This window comes from Octodon degus, unplaced genomic scaffold (assembly GCF_000260255.1).
Source record: "Octodon degus isolate 3935 unplaced genomic scaffold, OctDeg1.0 scaffold00081, whole genome shotgun sequence".
NCBI lineage: Eukaryota > Metazoa > Chordata > Mammalia > Rodentia > Octodontidae > Octodon > Octodon degus.
Window position 1 is genome coordinate 3,550,603 of NW_004524657.1, and position 18,834 is coordinate 3,569,436.

The window sequence follows — 18,834 nt, forward strand, 5'->3', positions numbered from 1 at the left end:
GGACTGAGAGTTTCATGCCCTGCTCAGTAGTACATTTCTACTCAGATTTTAGGCAGGGGATAACGAAGTCATACCATTAACTCTATATTTAAGTTTTAAATTGAAAATAGATCTTTATTTGCCTTCAGATACAAAACTTGTCTGAAGCTGGCTTTCCGGGGCTGGATTGCATTCACAGCTGTATCCTCCAGGAGGGGCATGAGGTCAGTGCTGATTACAGATTTTGGACACTGGAGCAGTAGATGGCTTAGTAATCACAGATAGCACCAAAGCTACAGCTGCATCGTCCCTCCGCCGGGTCAGATGTTTCTGTCCCCTCACATTTTCATGGTTTGTTTTATGAATGCTGTTATTTGTGTGATGTTCAAGATAAATATGTCAAGCATAGGAAGTAATGTAAGTGTCTGTTACTATCCAAGACAGGAAATAAGACTCAGAGAAAATTTTTAAAGCCTCAGATCTCAGTGAGTAGGCAAAGCAGCCCATCTGCGCCGCTCCTCTGTCCCGATACAGACGGTGGGGTCAAACTCTTTTTCCTTCTGACAGGGACCAGCTGTGAAGTGGTTCTGTGGACCAGATTCCTGCTTCATAACTGTATTTCAGCTCAGCATCCAGGACTCAATCCTTGAATAACTATCTTGCCATTTCTACTCTGTTCGGAAGGGACAAACCATTGGCCAAGAATGCTTTATCTTTGTTGTCCTAGGTCATTGGTCATGCCTCATTGGCAGCTCTAATTCTCATGCCCAGTTCTTGTGTCAGTCAGGGATGGTGCCTAGGCCCGCATCTGTGTGGCTGCCTGAGTTAGCTTTCCTGCTGTTAGGGCCTTTGGTTTCATCAGGAACAGGGAGAGCAGGATTCCACATTCATTTTAGCCTCAGTGTTTTTTTTGTAATTCTTGGATGACAAGAGGAGTTCTAGATTAACCACAGCTACAGTATGTTGGCAGCTTTGAGATAATTCAATATTGAAATTCCATTTGAATTCCTAACATAAAACAGACCACAGATGGTAGAAATCATCTGGAATCCACTGGGTTTCAAGTCTGTGGAGTAATTAATATTTGCTGAGTAAACGAATGAAGTGTCTGCTATGTACCAAGAAGTGGGATTAACATTTAAATTGCTATTTAATCTCTAGGCTCTTGAAGTATAAAAAAACTAACATTTGGATAAATTATAATCACAAAGCTATAATTTAGCAGAATGCCAGGATGCAGCAGTTCTCCTTCAGTATCCACAGTAGCTGATTCTGCAATGGCCCCGCACACCAAATCCACCAGTGTTGGAGCCCCTCATGTACAATGGTGCAATATTTGCATGTAACTTTCTAGAGTCTCCTTTAACTCATCTCTATGATGAGCTATGATGCCTAATGCAATGTAGATGCTGTGTAAAATAGTTGCTATATTCTTTCAATTAAACAACAATGACAAGAAATCATGCATGTTCAGTACAGATATCAGTTTTGTTCTTTTTTTTTAAATTGTTTTGGTTGTATAAATGGATGTGGAAGCTCACAATATGGAAGGCTGGCTGAGTCACTGTGTAAATAAAAATCCCAAGACAGAATTCGACCTGATGATCCACAAGATTTAGAAAAAAGAACAAAAAACTTGCAGGGATCTGCTTTCTGCTCTGTAGTAACAAGAAGCCAAGGAGCTCTGGGCAGCCTTCTCCCCATGCCACCTCAGCTCAGATTCTTTTTTCCAGTCCAAGCATGAAACTCAAAATCAAGGTGCTAAAGGAAATCAGGGCTTGCTGAGCCAGGGAAGAGCAGAAGCAGACTTGAAGGTCAGGTGTGAGTGGAGGGTACTGGATGATGAGGACGGGAAGGGAGGGATGCGGGAGAAGTACCACAGGATGATTCCAGGAAAATGCCTTAAATTACAATCCTGACAGCTCCAGTTTCTGCGCAGCTAGGTTGAGTGACTGTTGAACATGCTTGCAATGCCTAATGAGGCAGCATGCACCTCATTCACCCGGCTGCCAACTGCCTCAGTGTCCACTGGTCCTCAAGTTCTCTTAGCTGCCTTCCTGGATCCCTGATGCAATAGCTGTGTCTTGAAACCCTTTCTTGCCGGAGGTCAGATACTGCCCTTTTCACCTCTCATCAGTCACTCCATGACAACACTACATAAGTCTCCTGGGTTTTGATGGGATCCTAGTTACTCCATGTCTTAGTTACTTTTTCTCATTGCTGAGACAAAATATCCAGACCCCAAATTTAAAGGAGGAAAGATTTATTTGGCTCACAGTTCACAGAAGTTTCAGTTCAGAGTTGGCTATTGTCTCAGTTACTGTTCTCTCCTTGCTGGGACAAATGCCCAGCACTCAAAATTAGGGAAGGAAAGGTTTATTTAGCTCACAGTTAATGGAGGTTTCAGTTCATACTCAGCTGGCTCCAAGGCAAAGTGGCACATGGCAGAGGGGAGCAGTTCATGGTGGCAGAAAAGAACTGCCTCTCTCCCCTCTTTACATTGCAATGCAAATTACCTGCCCCAGGGCGGGTGCAGCATCCACACCCACAATAATCAATCCCAAACCTCAAAAGCCACCCCATAACTGCATGAGGCTTTGGGGGCACACCTAGACAAAAGCCATAGCAGCTGGCTCCAAGGCAGAAGGGCATTGCAGAAGGGAAACAGCGCATGGCAGTCAGATCAGGGTAAAAGTGTGCAAGCAACTAGCTATAAGCTATAGCCACAGCTCTTTCTGTCCCCTTTTAACCTAGGTTACAGATTTAAGCAGATGCCAAATCAATTGGTGGACTAATTTAGTCATTACACTACCTTAGGCCTTGCATCATACACCCTACAGTCAGCTATTCTTGAGAAAGCTCACCTATGACTGCATTAATCTAGACCTAAGTGTGACAGTCATCAGCGACCAGTGTCCTGTACCAGGCTGGTCCTCTAGCCTAATGCCCATCCCTGTCTAATCCATCTTCTTATTCCTCCCCTGTAGATGTGAAAGTCTAGACTCACATAGCAGCTTGCCAAATCCCAGTGGTAGTAAAGAGAGACAGTATAAGGATGGGCAATGTGTTTCTGAGGAAATGTCTATTCTAAGGAGTAGGTAGTTCACAGCTTATGTGTATACTACAGAAATCATTACCAATATCTCAGCGGGGGTTGAAGTATGAACGAATGATAAGGGCAGGGAAGTTGCTAGTACAAGAGAAGAGAGAGGAATAAAATGCAAAAGCAAAGATGGCTTGTTCAGGGGCCAGGGAGATGGCTCAGTGGAATAAGCACTTCCCTGGCAAGTGTAAGGGCCTGAATTCAATCCCTGGTTCCGCCAAAAAAAAAAAAAAAAAAAAAAAAGGCTTGTTGAATAGTGCCGCTGTTTAAAGAAGCAGTTAATGCTTTAATTTGTTTCATCACCTTTTTTTCAATTGTTTGTACTTTTTCTCTTCTTAATTTCTTATACATTTCAAGGGCCAGCCGAATAGCTCAGTGGATTAAAGTCCCTGCAAGCAGGATCAGGAGTCTGGGGTTCAATCCTGGGGCCTGCTGTGAAAGCCCATGGGGTGGGCTAAACTGGCTATTGAGACTGGGTGTGGCGGCGCACACCTGTAATGCCAGCTCTTGGGAAGCTGTAAGCAAGGGAATCACTATGAGTCAGATCTGGCAGTGAGACCCTGAACCCCCTATAGACCCTTCCCTAAAATACAGGAAAAAATTTTTTCTTATATTTTTCTTTCTTCCAATTTTACACGCATGTATCTGTTACTATGAATAACTGGTTGGAAAACAACATTATGTAATACAACAAATACTGTGAAATTCATATCACTTTGGAAAGCAAAATTCTGTATTACTTCCAATTGTTTTCTGTTTTATGATTTATACTTTCTTTCAAAAATAAAAAAAAAATTCTCATCTATGCCTTGGCTGTGCAAGTGTGCAACCTTAATGACTGAAGGACCATGTGCATCGCTGCCCATGCAGATCACTGGCAAAGACAGGAGTCCACACCCTTCCGTATGTGGCTGCCAAGGCCAGCGCCTCACATGGACATTTCACCATATGTTTGATTATTGAATTTGTACTGTTTAGGTAGACCACTAGTAAACAATATTTTTCCTGTATTCTTTTAACTCTACATTTAATAAAAAATTTTTTACATTTCTTTTGCTCATTTTTAAAGAAACATCTTCTGTTCAGGAACACTTCATTTATTAAGGACAATAGCCATGTTACATAATTGTTATATATATTATCATAATATATATATATATATGTATTTTTGTTATAAATTATCCTTTTTGTTTTGTTTCCTTTTAAATATTTGTTTATAGGCTTAGATAGTCATTGCTCTTTGCGAAGTACATTTTTTATTGTTTTATAAAAACTTGCTTACAAAACCATCTGAAGTTTATTTCACAAATTTATGTGACATAAGAACTATCACTCACCTACCCAACCATCCATTATTTTTATTGATGAAATACTCATTTCTCTTTTTACTAATTTTGTTGTTTAATAGAATTAAGTTCATGTATGTCTAGGGTTGTAATTCCAAGGCATGCTTGTTATTATCGATTTGTCAGCATTAAATGACACTTTGCATAACGTGAATTTGCCTTTACTAATAACCAAAAAGGTCCCCCACCCTCATTATAATTTATGTTTGCCTCTCAGCTCTTATCCATAGAGTTTTCGAATTCCTTGGCCCTCTTTTCCTTCTTATCCCACACAAACCATCAGGGACACAAGACACAAACCACAGAACACAGAGCTAAAGGTCTGGGAAGTTGTGGGGCTGGGAATTTCCTAGAAGATCACACTGCATTGACAAATATACATTTGGATTATTTTGCCAATGTAAAACAATCACATCGGAGTTTTGATGCAATGGTTTAAACATCATATGCTAACTTATGTACTGGGGAGAGAACTCCTCTTTCTTGGTTTTTCAGAAGGGTGTAATCTAGGCTGAATCAATCTATTTATAAGAATCTCTTTGGTGCCTTCGACCTCTAGATAATAGAAGGGGCGGTGGGTAGAGGCAGCTTCCACACTCCCGAAACAGGAGTGTCTGGCTTTGTGAGGCTCATCCTTAGAGATCTGGCTTCAGTAGTGTCAAAATCTCTGCTTCACTTGGTATTCAACTTGAAATAAAGCAAAGTCCGTGAAACACTGCCTGAAACAGCTTTGATATTCTTGTATGATAAGAAATCGGCAGGTGGGTCGCTGCAGATCTGTGGCCATTAGCATGCTTTTTTTTTTTTTTTCCCTTGAGTTCACAGGTCTCTTTGACTTTTCTCAGAGCTTCAGCTCTACACTTTGTTGAGTTTGAGGCAGAAATGAGGGGGATGGCATAAAGGCCAGTTATGCCTTTCTGAATCCTCAGAAAGAGGGACACTTTCATCAGAAACCTCAGAGACTGACCGTTATGTTTATGAAGTATTGTTACCTTTAATTGCAAAGAAAGCTGGAGCATGAAAAGCCAGCTGGAGAAATAAGAGGAGGGTAACCAAATGCACTACCCTACAATGTCCATGGTCACAGGGCCTGTTCCTGCTCTCTTTCTCCTCCAGGCTCATGTAGCGAGTCCCCACACCAATGTTGTCAGTATAGTCTCGACATTGGTGACAGTGTCCTCACACCATAGTACTGGATGTGGCCTCATGAGACTCAGGATGAAGAGGATCCTGTGGAAGGGGTCTCAGGGCTGTGCCTTGCTTGCTGCATCCCTGCACACCCACGGAGCCCAGAGTACCAGAAGATACATTTACCTTACAGGATGAGGCCGCACCAGCATGGCCACTGGATGGAAGCACAGTGGGCCTGGGGATGTGCTTGTCTTAATAGCTGTTTTTTGAAACTGAGGTGAAGAACATGGATAGAATCCTATGGTGCAAGTGTCACAGGAAAAGTAAACCTGGTGAGGTGGAGGGTGCTGAGGGCAGTGTGGCTACTTGCAACAGGTGAGGTCAGAGAAGGCCCTAAGGGGTGACCCAAGCTGTCTAGTAACTAGTGTGCCTGTGATGGCTCCTTTTCTAGCATTTGGAATTCCCTCGTGATGTTGTGTGGGAACATCAACATCTTATGCTCACTCCTTTTCATTGCAGGGCACTATCCCATCAGGTGAGTGTACCAAACTACATTTATCCATTTCCCACCTCAAAGATATCTATTTTTTTCTTTCCTACTTTTTAGTTATTTCAAATGAAGTCATCATAAATGCTTGAAGAAAAGGCTTTTGTTCAGACACGTTTCACTGTCCTTGGAAGGCAAACACCTCAAGACAGGACTCCTAGGTTGTGTAGTAAGTACACATGCAAATTCATAAGAAAGTGTCAAGACATTTTCCATAATATCTTTATCATCTTGAGTTTCCATCTGTAAGGTGTAATGATGGTTCGGGTCCTGCTGCATCTCACCAGTCTTTGGTGTTGGTGTATTTCAGTGTGAACCATTCTGCCTAACAGAGGTGTGTTGCCCTGAGGCTTATTTTCCATTTTCCTGATGTCCAACGATGCTGAGGGTCTTTTCATGTGCTTATTTGTTACCTGAAAATTTCCTGTGTTTGTAGGTCTGTTCAAATCCTTGCTCTTTGTTTTAATGGTGGTGTTTTCTTCATACTGAACTTTAAATATTTTCTCTATTTTCATTTACAAGTCCTTTGTTAGATACATGATTTCTAAATATTTTCCTGTAGTATGAGTCTTTCCTTTTTATTTTTTAATAGCGTCTTTAAAAGAATATTAATCTTTAATTTTAATAAAGTCCAATTAGTCTATTAAAATTTTCCCTCTGGATGCAATAAATCTTTATTTAATCCAAGGTCACACAGGGCTTCTCCTATATGTTTTCTACTATTTCATATTAGGCTTCATTTTTAGGTTTACAATCCAATTGAAATTAACTTGTATGGGCTACAGCCCGGGGTGGTTTCACTTTTTACACATGACTATGCATTGTTCCAATACTACTGTCTCCTTCTCTTCATTGAATTTATTTTTATTTTGTCAAAAACCTATCTATACAGTAAGCCTATTTCTAGGCTTTCTTTTCTTCATTAATCTGGATGCTTCCTTTAATATCATACCATGCCACTTTATTTCAGGTTTGTTAACCAGACAGTACAGCTTCTCTAACTTTATTTATTTATTTATTTGCAAAATTATTGTGGCCTTTTAATTTCCCTTTATCCGCTATGTAACTTTAGAATCAGTTTGTCAACATTAACCTTCCCCTCATTTTCCTCCTCTGCCTCCTCCAACCTCAACCCCCAGACAGACACTTGAACCTGTGGAGAGAGTGCCTATGATTCCTCCTGATGAATCTCTGCAAGGTCACAGTTTTGAACACTTGACATTTTTCTGCTAGCAAAACTTTAAAGATGTCTTCTTTGTTCAAGGAAGATCATTCTTAATCTTTAGTCTGCTTGTTCACTTATTTTTTTGTAAACACTCTAGCTCAGACTCCTAAACTCTCACCTGTCTACTTGTCTTCTTTGTAGGTTCATTTCGTTGTCTGTGGAGAAATCCTTCCCTTCAATTCATTCCTCCCTCCCCGAAGCTCCAACTTTTCTTCATTTCTCTGCTTGGCAGTCTTCTTCTCTTATCCTAAGTACACTGACATATCTCTTTCCCCAGAAGGCCAAGTTGCCTGTGGGAAACATTGATTTCATCCTTGTCTGAATCTCAGTCTGTAAAATAATTCTGGGTCAAATCAGCCTCTTATTCTTAACATAGCAAGGTAAGGGGGAGTAGTACTGGTCACAACAAGAAGCAGATAACAGTTTAAAACACTGCTTTCTAATGATTGTGCTTTGACTTATCTTTAATTACTTTTATTTTAAAACTCATTGCATGAAAGTGAAAAATATTCTTTTTCACCCACAGGTATTAGGAATTTAAGGAGCTGAAAAATTTTATTAACATTTAATTACTGCCTCAGCACACCAGCCCTTTATGACAAAATTCATCCTCTTTGGATCCCTAGTACTCTGTATAAAGTTCAAGCCAGAGAGCAGTGGTGGCCTTACGAGCCAACACCCTTGTATGAGTGTCCACAGCAGCTAGCAGGACTCCACTAGGGCTGCCTGGGAGAGCTGTAGGGATGGACTGGCCCTTCCTGCTCACAGGTGGGTTCTGTGCTATGCTCCTGAAGAATTTTATTTATTTATTTATTTATTTTTAATTTATTTTTAATTTTTTTTTATTTTTATTTATTTGAGAGAGAGAGAGAGAGAGAGAGAGAGAGAGAGAGAGAGAGTGGTGTGTGTGTGTGTGGCCAGCTCAGCCCACCAGGGGGCGGGGCTGGCTGGCATGTGGTGCTGGGGGATTGAACCGCGGTCCCTGATGCTTTGCCAAGCTTGTTCTAAGTAGGTGCCTTACACCACTGAGCCATCTCTCCAGCCCTCCTGAAGAATTTTAGAGTGGCCATGATTTATATTCAGGTACCAGCACACCTGTCTGGAGCAAAATTGGAAGGTGACTGACTCTGCTTGGCTCAGTCCCCACCTGGGGCTCAGTGTGCTTGCAAGGTCTGTGCTGTGGTCCAACACAGAGAGTGGAATAGAGAAGGCTGGATGTGTGCACTTCCACCATGAAAGCTGATCTCCACACCCTGGTTGTATCAGGAATACCCCCAAATCAAGGCATGTTGAAAATTCAGACCAAATGGCTGGTAAATAAGGATTAAGACACCATTCACCTGACTCGATTTCCATAAACATATTGAGACCTTAAAAATAAACTTGTTACACAGATTGTTTTTCCAGATGTTCTTTCATTCAGTAAGAATTTATGGATCACTGCCATTGTCATTGGGTACTATCCTGGGTGTAGAAGTTCCTGGGTTACCCTAGCACAGACCCTCATTTAATGTGTGCGTGCATAGGGATGACCGGGGTTTGGGTAGCACAAGGAGAGAGATGGTGTTGGATAATGAATCCCTCGGAAGCTGTCACAGAGGTTCACAGGGTGTTAGAAGGAACATGTGTGAGAGGCAAAAGACTCAGCTTCATTTCCCTGGCCCACGTGAGAGGTCTAATATGACCTGGTACAAGAGGAGAAGAGCAGGAGAGGTTTGAGCCCGATGGGGAAGACCAGTGGACACGAAGAAGAGTGGGCTGCTTTCATCCTGGAGAGGAGAAGACCACACAAAGCTCTGAAGCAGGACATGATGTTGTCCACCCTGGGCACAGCTCCCATGCCCATCAGGAGACTCATCCTTGTCCATGGACTCACATCAAAGTCACACATCATTTCAGCCTAAGGCTATAAGAGGTTCGATATCCTCCCCTGGAAGGCGTCGCTTGCCCCTGAAGAGAGAGGTATGAGCCCGATTTATGAACCAGTTTTCAACTGCCATGATAGAGAAATAAATCTTTGGTTTGTTAAATCACTGATGTTCAAGGTTTAGTATTTTGCTAGTGTAGGACCTCATTTTTTCTTCTGTTTGTTCTTATTCTGATTATTTATTTTAGTTTATAATATAGGAATTTCATACCTTTCTAATTTTAACTTTTTGCAATCTTTCATTTTCATAGTTTTAAAAAACAATGTTATTTAATTCTCTGCTGTTTGAGCTGATGGGAGGTTCAAATACCATAAGATGAGATCGCCTTGCAAACTGGAAGGTGCCAAGAAGAGTGAGGAGACCCACAATAGGCCGTCATCAGTAGTGTGGAAGTGGGGAACAATAATCCTGATTATTCTTTCTGGCTTATTATGTCCTTGGGTGATTGTGCTACCTCAAGGTCTGGGAACAATTTTGTCCACAGTGGAAGCCCATCCCTTTCAGTATAGAATATAATTTCTCATTTCTATAAACGCTCTACATGCAGTGGGTTGTTCAGCCTGCCCAGTAAGAAACTGCAAAAGTTCAATGTAATATCAGGAAGATAAAGTAAGAAATGAAACTTTCTCTAAGTATGTGTATCTTATTCTACAATTTTAGTGTTCTAATTAGAAATAGAACAACCAGGCACTCGTAAACTTCTGATTGTTGGAGGACCAAATGCATGATATAGAGCTGTCGCCAAGTGCCTTAGTCTACATGAGCTCCCTCAGCACCTCCTGAAGTGTCTTCCACACAGACAGTGGGGCTCCTTCTGTCTCCTTTCATGAATGGACTTGAGAAAAGAATGAGAAGTATATTTTCTGGGAATGTGATAGTTAATGCTATAGAACACTGATTGGGTCCACTTGCTTTCTTAAGGGCTTTACAGACAGAAGGAGGATAATGGAGAAACCAAGGTACAGGGGGTGGTGAACCACTCAGAGCCATAGGTGTGGGCTTCTCCATCAGTGGATGTGTCCACCCAGAAACTGGCTCCAGGGCTCATCCTCTTATGTGCAGACCTTTCCCAGATGATGGAGAAAATTCTTGACTCTTATTTTATCTGGCATTGACTAATTTACTTCTTTCTATAAATCACAAGGGCTGAGAGGCTCAGACAGAAGCCAAATTTAGTCAAAAAGAACACTGTGACATTTCTTACCCATTTCAGTGCATAGCTTGAAACACTTTTACCCACTATACAAACAGGAAATTATCTGAAGATGAAAGGGTGACATTGGAGGCAATAATGGGTGTATTACCTCTCACTGCCTTCATCAAACTTCCTCCTGCCCATCAGCTGAGGCTCTGCACCCCCACCCACAGGGCTCAATCCTTGCTCCATCAGTGAAGGTGGAGATAAACAAGCTGGCTCTAGGCTTCCAAATACACCTTGGAGGCTATCATAAGTAGCTAGAAGGGATGTAACTTTTTCTATTTGAAGATGCTGGTAGTTTGAACATTCAGAACAGAGACCCAGAAAACATAAGCTTGGTGGAGCATGGTATAGGGATTTCACCTACCAGAGAAAGGTGGTGGTGGGAGAAAGGAGTGGTTGATGGTACAGTCATGGTGAAGGCTGTGAGGGGGATTTTGGGGAGCTTGCACACTGATGAGAAGACTCTGGATTGCTTCTCTCCCTCCAAAGAAGGACAGGAAGGAAGAACAGCTGTTAAATTTGTGGTGCACAGGATTAGGATGCTAAGGGAAGCTTTCTGGGTAGGGTTCAGCCCAGAGCTGGTTGGGGAAAATGTCAAACCCTCCTCCCAGGAAGACTGAGGAAATTCAGCCAGGATTAGAGAGGAAGAAAGAGCATTGTGTACTATAGCTTTAAAGGCCATAGAGAAAAGTGTGGGACTGCTCTGGCCCAGATGGGGATCCAGATAGGCCCAGAGCAAGGATGCCACCTCTAAGGACCAGACAGGACTCTTGGATCAGCTGCTGCCAACTGGCCAGGTCCTCTGCTAGACAGAATCCCTCCTACCTACTGCTCCCACCACCCAGAACTCCATCTACTCTGGTGCTCCCCTCCCACAGCTAGATGTCATTCTTAAGCCAGAGGGTGTGAAACCCTTCCCAGCCCCCAAAACTTCAAGAACTAGGTTTACCCTACATTAATCAAAATTATTTTTTTCCATCACATGTGTCAGTAGTGCAGAGATATTTACTTGAGGAAACTTTCCTTTGTCACTAACACAAATAACTTAAATATCATGCACCACCTTTGGGGAGCCAGTCAGCAACATTTGTACTTTCTGAACAGCATGACTTGAAGTTGAACTCACAGTGTGGCAGAGCTCAGCTAACCAGGGAGGAAGCTGGGAAGTGGAGAGGGAGGCCTCACAGCACAAGGGAGCAGGAGGGCATGAGACCAAGAGGTGAACCAGTAGGAGTTTGCTTCGGAACCGTAGTGTTTGTCTATAGAAACCAAATAAATTTTGGGGGCAAAATCAATTAGAAGAGGCTGATGTGAATGCAAAACAGCTCATTACAAATGACAGAGACTGTACTAGAAGGTCAGGAATGCATGCTCCTGGATTGCAAGAAGGTCACCACTGACATCCAGGGGACAAGGGAGGAAGGGGACTAGCTAACATTGAAGAAGAGTGATGGGCAAAGAGGTGGCTCAGGGAAGTGGGCCAATCACAAATTGAGGGAAAGGGCAGCCACAGAAGGTGACTGGCTGGTACACAGTGGACACAACAAGACTTTTATGGAGTGGAAATAAACACAACTGCTAAAACATCTTAAACTGAGCTCCTGTTCAAGCTGAGGATGAAATAATTGGGGCATGGATGAGCTGAAATTTGTCTCTGTTCTATTAACAGATGATGGGTATGCTTGGGAAACAGACAGTAGGACAGAGTAGCAGATGGGCTGACCAAAGAGAAAACATTGTCCAGTCTCCATGTAAGCAACAGTGAACCTAATTGTGTACCTTTTGTCACCACCCTGAAAGACAGTCAGTGGAAGGTGGAGGTCAGTAATGTTTACAGTCTGGGCCCATGCTTCTCTTCCCACCTAGGAGGAAGAGATCCAGCTCTTACATGCACCCTTTTATAACTTAGGTGACTTAGTAACTCAGAAAAATTAGTGATTTTATGAGCAACAGGAAAGGGTTCCGCACAGTTTCATCTTTGTGTTTAACCAGCAGCCTTCTGTACTTTCTTCTGTGCCGTGCCCTGGACCAACCTGCAGGGCCCAGTGAATTCCTAAATCCACCTGCTGGGGCCTGTCACTTACCCTTGTGCCACTGGCTTTGAAATGGCTATGAGAGGGAAATAAACTGATCAAAGGAAAGGAACAACTGGGAAGAGGGAAAGGAAAGCAGAAAGAAAGAAAAAAGGAAAGGAAAGAATATATATGTATACACATAGGGTAGCTTGGATAATTGTACTGCTCATTTCTACTGGTCTATCGAAAGGTACTGTTAATGCTTATATTTTTTTCTTCTCTTTAATTTTTAATTTTTTTCTCTTTAATTTTGCATGCCTATGTCTGGCAATATGAATGACCAATTTAAATAAAATAATATAATAAGTAATATGACAACTATTGTTGAATTCCTGTCATTTTCCTTAGTGAAATTCTGCATTGTTTCTAATGTGTGTGTATGTGTGTGTGTGTGTGTGTGTGTTCACTAACTTTTATTCTTTTAAAAAAATAAAAAAAAGAAATGGAGGCTGTCCAAATAGCTCAGAGGATTAAAGTGCCTGCAAACAGGCACAGGGATGGAGGTAGGGGGTGGAGGATGGGGGTGTTGGATCCCCAGGCCTGCCATGCTGGCCCTGCCCCTGGATTGAGACTGGGTGTGGTGGCTTACTTGCCTGTAATCCCAGCTCTTGGGAGGCTGTAAACAGAGGGATCACTACGAGTCTGATCTAGTAGTGAGACCTTGCACACCCGGTAGACTCTTCCCTAAAAAATACAGATAAAAAAAAAAAAGAAAGAAATGGGTGAGGCTAGGTGGAGCACACTGTGGAGAGGGCTCCAGCGTGCAGCTGGTGGAGCCTGGGAGGGCGAGGAGACCCCCATCCCCCTCATGCAGGAGGCTCACTGCGTGGTGCCTTGCTGATGCACGCAGGCAGATACCGCGAAGAAGCACTAGGCTTTGTTTATGCAGTGACTGCTAGCTCGGTGTGCCTTGGGCTGGGGCTGGACAGAACACAAAACCTGTATATGTCACACAAGGAGTGAGCAGACTGCAAGGCCTCCCCCAACACCACATGGTGAAGCAGGCTTTTGGGACAAAGTTGGGACACATGGGACAATTAGAGCAGGAAGCTGAGAGGAAGAAGTTGAGAAGAAGGGCTGTGTGGAGGATGTGAGCCACACTGAGCCTTAAAGAATGGGCAGAATCCAGGTAGCTACAGAGGAGGATGCTTTAGTTCCCACAAAAGGATGCGCTGAGGCTTAAGAGAATTAAATGAGAAACTTCAAAGAGATCACATGGCAAGGCTATGGGTACCAAAGCAGTCCCGGCAAATGGATGCACAGCTACCACTGCTGCTCTTGTTCTCTTGTTTCTGCTAATGTAACTGCTGTCACCATTTCCATGTTGTGCTCTTTGGATTGGTTCAAAGAATGCAGCAATGTTAAGGATCATTTTTGGGGACTGCAGAGACTGCCCAGTGTGACACTGTTTCTCAGAGAGTGTTGGAGAAAGGGATCACGGTGACCACAGGCCTGCTTCTGTAGTGACTGCTTCTAAGTCACTGGTGCCCCAAGGAGACTATAGCCATAGAGAGTTCCACCAAGAAATTTAAGTGAGGTAGTTTGGGAGGCTGAGGCAGTGGGATTGAAAGTTCAAGCCCAGCCTGTGTAACACAGTGTCTTAGTGAGCCTCTGTCTCAAAACAAAAAAAAAAAAAAAAAAAAAAAAAAAAAGGATGGTGTGTGAGCAGAACAGTGAAGACCTCTGTGTTCAATCTCAGTTCTGTCCCCTCCCAGTTAAGCAAGGTCCCCACAAACACCAGCACTTGTTTCTGTTACTATTTTAGTCACTGCATGCATTTTTTAAAAAACGTATTTGGTTGTTGCAGGATCTCACTACAGAGCTCGAACTTGTGGTTATCCTCCTATCTTCAGTCTCCCCAGAGCTAGGATTAGAGGGGTGCCTTATCATGCCCAGACTCCAGCAGGCTCAGCACACCCTGGGCGCATGTGGTGCTGGGAATTGAACAGAGCAGTCCCTGTACTTGCCTAAGCTTGCCTAAGCAGGTGCTTCAGTCTGCTGAGCTATCTTGCCAGCCCCCTACTGCATGCATCTTTCAAGAAGTGGGGCAGAACACCCAAAAGTCCCAGCAAGGTGTGATTCCTCCCTGCTTCCCTCCCTGCCCAGTGGGCTCCCTGTTCTGCCCCACATATAAACAAAGACACAGCTCTTTCCGTTGCAGGGGTGATGTTGCCTAGGTAGAGTGCAGCCCTAATGTGGAATCCATAGGTGTTATTTGTTCTTGAACTCAAAATTTCCTCCAGTGCCGCATCAAACAAACACCTACAAACGAGTTTCTATCTTTTTTTTTTTTTTTTGGTGGAACTGGGGATTGAACTCAGGGCATTGTGCTTGCCAGGGAAGCATTTATTCCACTGAGCCATCTCCCCGGCCCCAAACGCGTTTCTAGCTGAGATCTTCGCCTGAGACTGGGAGCAATACTTTTGTTGCTGCTTACCGTCCCTCTCAAAAGGGTGCATCTCTTTTACTTCTATTTTCTGTCATGGTCTATAACTGTGAAGGCTACAGGGGAGCAGGACGCCCATCAGAGTGTGTGGCTGATCTCAGAGGGGGGATTGTGCAGCCCACTGCAAGTGACAGTCAACTCTAATCCCACTTTCCATGCTGGGACATGGAGTGGAGCAGCGGGGTTCTGTGTGTGCAAGCATTGGGAGATGCCTCCACTGTAGCCTGCAGCCAGCCCAAGTGACTCCTCCTGGCTCTGCTTTTCCACTGGGTCTCTGCCTGTGCGTGCCTGGGGGCAGGGGTTCCCCGGGAAGCTCCCTGCTGAAAGTTTCACTCTGAGCCTTTGCAAACAAGCCGACCTTCGGCTGTGGGGAGCTCTGCGTTGCAGCAGCTCTATCTTCTTGTGTACAAGGCAAATCCTTTCAAGGATACCCACAGGATTAAAAATAACAGCAAAGCAACAGCTAGATTTTTAAAATTTTTCTGGACATGTTTTCCTTTTTATCTAAAGGGACAGTTTGAAACTTGTGACTTATTGGAAACTTATAACCCATTGTTCTCATGCAAGGAGCAGGAGGACTCTGGGGTTTCTAGATGCCTGACTTATTCCTGTTTACAAGTTTTTTTTTTTGTTTTGTTTTGTTTTTTCAAAATGGGGAACAGTATTAGCTTCAGGAGGGGCTTTCCTCTGTGTGGACCCAGGACACTCTGCAGGTGGGGCTTGCCTGACTCTGCCACTTTCATTGTCCCAGGCAGCAACTTGTTGCAAAGTTGGAACGAACTAATCCTGTCAAAAAATCTGTTCCTTCTGAATTTCACTGAGATGAACGAACACAGATAGGGAATCCTTCCTATCTTCAGGTACCATCCCGAGGGCATCAGTGCTTCCCAAGGGTGTGATTTTCAAACCTGTGCTCTGACAGGGAGCGTATGTATACTAGACAGTATATTTTTAGGAAACTTATATTTCCACTAGAAACAGACATTTTGATCATTGCTATAGCATTAACTAAAATTGCTTTTATCAAATGAAAAGTATAAAATAAAAAAAATTCACCATTCATAAATGTTACTATTGACAAACTGTCAGAAGCAGAAAACAAACCATACCTGTATACAACAGAAACCACAAGGCTTTGGCCACTGTTGATAATCTTGTTGCTGAAGCTCATTAGGTGCCCCCCATCTTTTGTGGTAAGGAGAAGAAATGACACCATTCCCAACACGACTGTCCCATCTGTTGCAGGCAGGATGCTTACCTTATAGGAAGAGTAGAAGGAACTCCAGGGCTCCCCCTCCACCACCTCGGTGAAAGTCACTACATCTGTGCAAGCCACTGGGGAAGCATCCAGCAGTGGTGTGGGCAGGGTGACACTGGAGGAGCTGCCCTGGCTGAGGAGGGCTGGCATGGCTCAGGGGGTTGCTGCACCCAAGGCTGGGCAGCCTGGCAACTGGGTACTGGCTGTAGCTCCTCAGCTCTCTGGGCTTCTGGCTGAGCTCGGCTGGGCAGAGGCTCAGAGCCCGCCCTGAGCCCACCTCTCTGAAGAGCGCTGCCTGACAGCAGGAGAACTCACGTGCTGCTCTCTTCTCAGTTACAATTGATCCTGTAGTCAGCCAGCCCCGTAGCTCACAGTCCCTCCCAGGGCCCCTCGCATCCTGAGCATGGGCAGCAGCTCCTCACAGCTGGCTCTGGGATTCATGGGCTGGCCTCCCTGCCCAGCAGTGTCCTTCCTAGCTCACCCAGTGGCCCTGCACCTCAGCTGCAGTTTCTCAATACAGGAATCTGGACTTCCCGGCTCGCCCATTAATTCAAGTCATGTTTGAAGTCCTGAAGGGAGTCATAATTATGTCTTTGTTTCTGCTGAGGTTGCTTTCTGACTTGCAGTCCCCACGTAGCCACTTAGTGGCACACATATTACTATAGAACTCATAGGCAAACAGCCTGCTTGTGCTTCACACCCATGTGGCCAGCCAGGTTTTCACAGGCAGTTTCCTGCCAAGTGGCTGGCTTGGGGGAGGCTCTGTGTGTGTCGATAACCAGGCTCTTTTGGGGGTGGGTGACTGGGGTCGGCAGGGAGAGCACACACCTCTCAGTGTGTTCCCCTGGACTTCTGCCTAGAATCAGCACCCAAGAGCAGAGATGAGGGAAAGAAAGTGCCCTTCCTCTGCACTACTGAGGGGTGGGCCAGGAGGGTAGCTGCTGCTCCTGCTTCACCAGCAGCCTCCCAGAGCACACTGGAATGTCCTTCCTTTAATTTTCACAACAACTCTGTGAGGTAGTTGAAGAACGTACCTCTATGTTTCTTTGTGCTCTGGAAGATGAAATGGATCACCCAGCATCCTTTGGCAGGTGTGGGGATGAGTTGAAAACCTCTCTCTTCCCAAATTTCTAGAGTAGTGATTTACCGGAACACAGATTGATTCGCTTCATGTCCTGGATGCTCTCCATGCATGAAGTTAGTAGGAATAAGGGAGCAGGCCAGGTGTAAAGCAACACGAATGAACTGCTTGTACAGCAACTGAGCATGACCCCAAACACTTACACTGAGAACACTGAGCACCAGGTACAGGAGGTAGCAGGCTTAGTAGTCATCCTAAAAGACCTGGGAACCAAGAAGTCCCCTGGGGACACATTAGCATAATCCACACAGGGCCAAGGAGGAGACAACATGCTATGGATGGAGACACATTAATCTGCCAAAGGGCAGCTGACTGGAGGAATGTGTCCCGAGAGGTGGAAGAGTTGTGCTTTCCAGGCAAGGGGCAAAACAAAGCAACAACCCCAAAGTGAAGCAATTCCACTTGCAAGTATTCCACTTGGAAATACTGGCGAATGAGCAGGGAAAGGTGCTCAGCCATAGCAGCAATTAAGGAAAAGCCATATAAAACAGCAAGAACTTTGCCTTTTAGCATTGTGGGAAATAGGGCATGCCTATCCCAGGTGTCTTCAACGTGCAGGAGAAGTGGCGTCTTCACTTCTGGTGTGAGTTAGTCAGTATGGAGATTTGGGAGAGCAACAGACAGTGTCTGGTGCAGGTGCAATTCCACACCCTCTAAGACTTCCCTCTGTCTCTGGATGTGGTAGTTTTCCAGCTCTGTGAAGGTCATTTGCATGAGCTCAGACTGGGTAGGTTCATTGCAGTACACCATCAAAATGTATGCACTTTTCTGTGGCTAAGTTTTATTTAAAAATATAAAACTAAGTAAGAAGCATCCAGGAGAGGATAGAGCTGGTTAGATGCTGTGGCTTGTGTCTACGCATTAGCCCAAAACATGATGCTCTCCAGGTGGGACTTTGGTGGGGTGACTGGATCTTGGGGTGTGGCACTGGATGAGTCCAAGGGTGGGTTTACAGCTGGTATGATGCTGGGAGGGAAGCCTGGGGCAGACCTAGCAGGGTCACTGGAAGGGTGCATCTTCCTTGTTCCTCCCTCTGTCTCTCTCTGTGATGCCCTCTGCCAGCCTGCCTTGGTGCCAGCCACCTATGGCTGGGAAGCTCTGCACACTGTGAGCCAAGACAAGCTTCTCTTCCTTTAAGTGGTGGGTGTAGGGATTGTACCTGAGTGATGAGAAAGAAGCTAACACATAAGGTGGAAAGAGAAAATGGTAGGCGTTGTGGGCAGTGGATAAAGAGACAGAGCTTCCCGCTTGGATCCTCTTCTCTCTACAGGTGGTCCAGGTGGATCAGCATTTGATCTGTGGTTTCCTAGGAGAGATAATGTATATATAGGTAAAAGGAGGTGTGTAAAAAGATGCCTCTGCAACATTGTGCAGCAACTTAATGTTAGTCATGAAAAAATCAATGACTCACCCTCACCCTCACCCTCCTCACCCAAGGGGAGCTGCTTGCTTTC

General features: G+C 44.3%; 1 protein-coding gene across 2 annotated transcripts in view; it reads right to left on the bottom strand.

Annotated features, from left to right (window-relative positions):
• The window catches only part of Npsr1 (neuropeptide S receptor 1), a 186,099-nt gene extending 169,696 nt beyond the window's left edge, over positions 1 to 16,403 (bottom strand). The window contains exon 1 of one of the 2 annotated variants that reach the window (XM_004636568.3): positions 16,240 to 16,403. In XM_004636568.3, the coding sequence (XP_004636625.1) occupies positions 16,240 to 16,389 (150 nt within the window). In that variant the 5' untranslated portion in view covers positions 16,390 to 16,403. The remainder of the gene's footprint in view (positions 1 to 16,239) is intronic. The other variant, XM_012515871.1, reaches the window with a different exon arrangement.
• Positions 16,404 to 18,834: the final 2,431 nt, after the last annotated feature.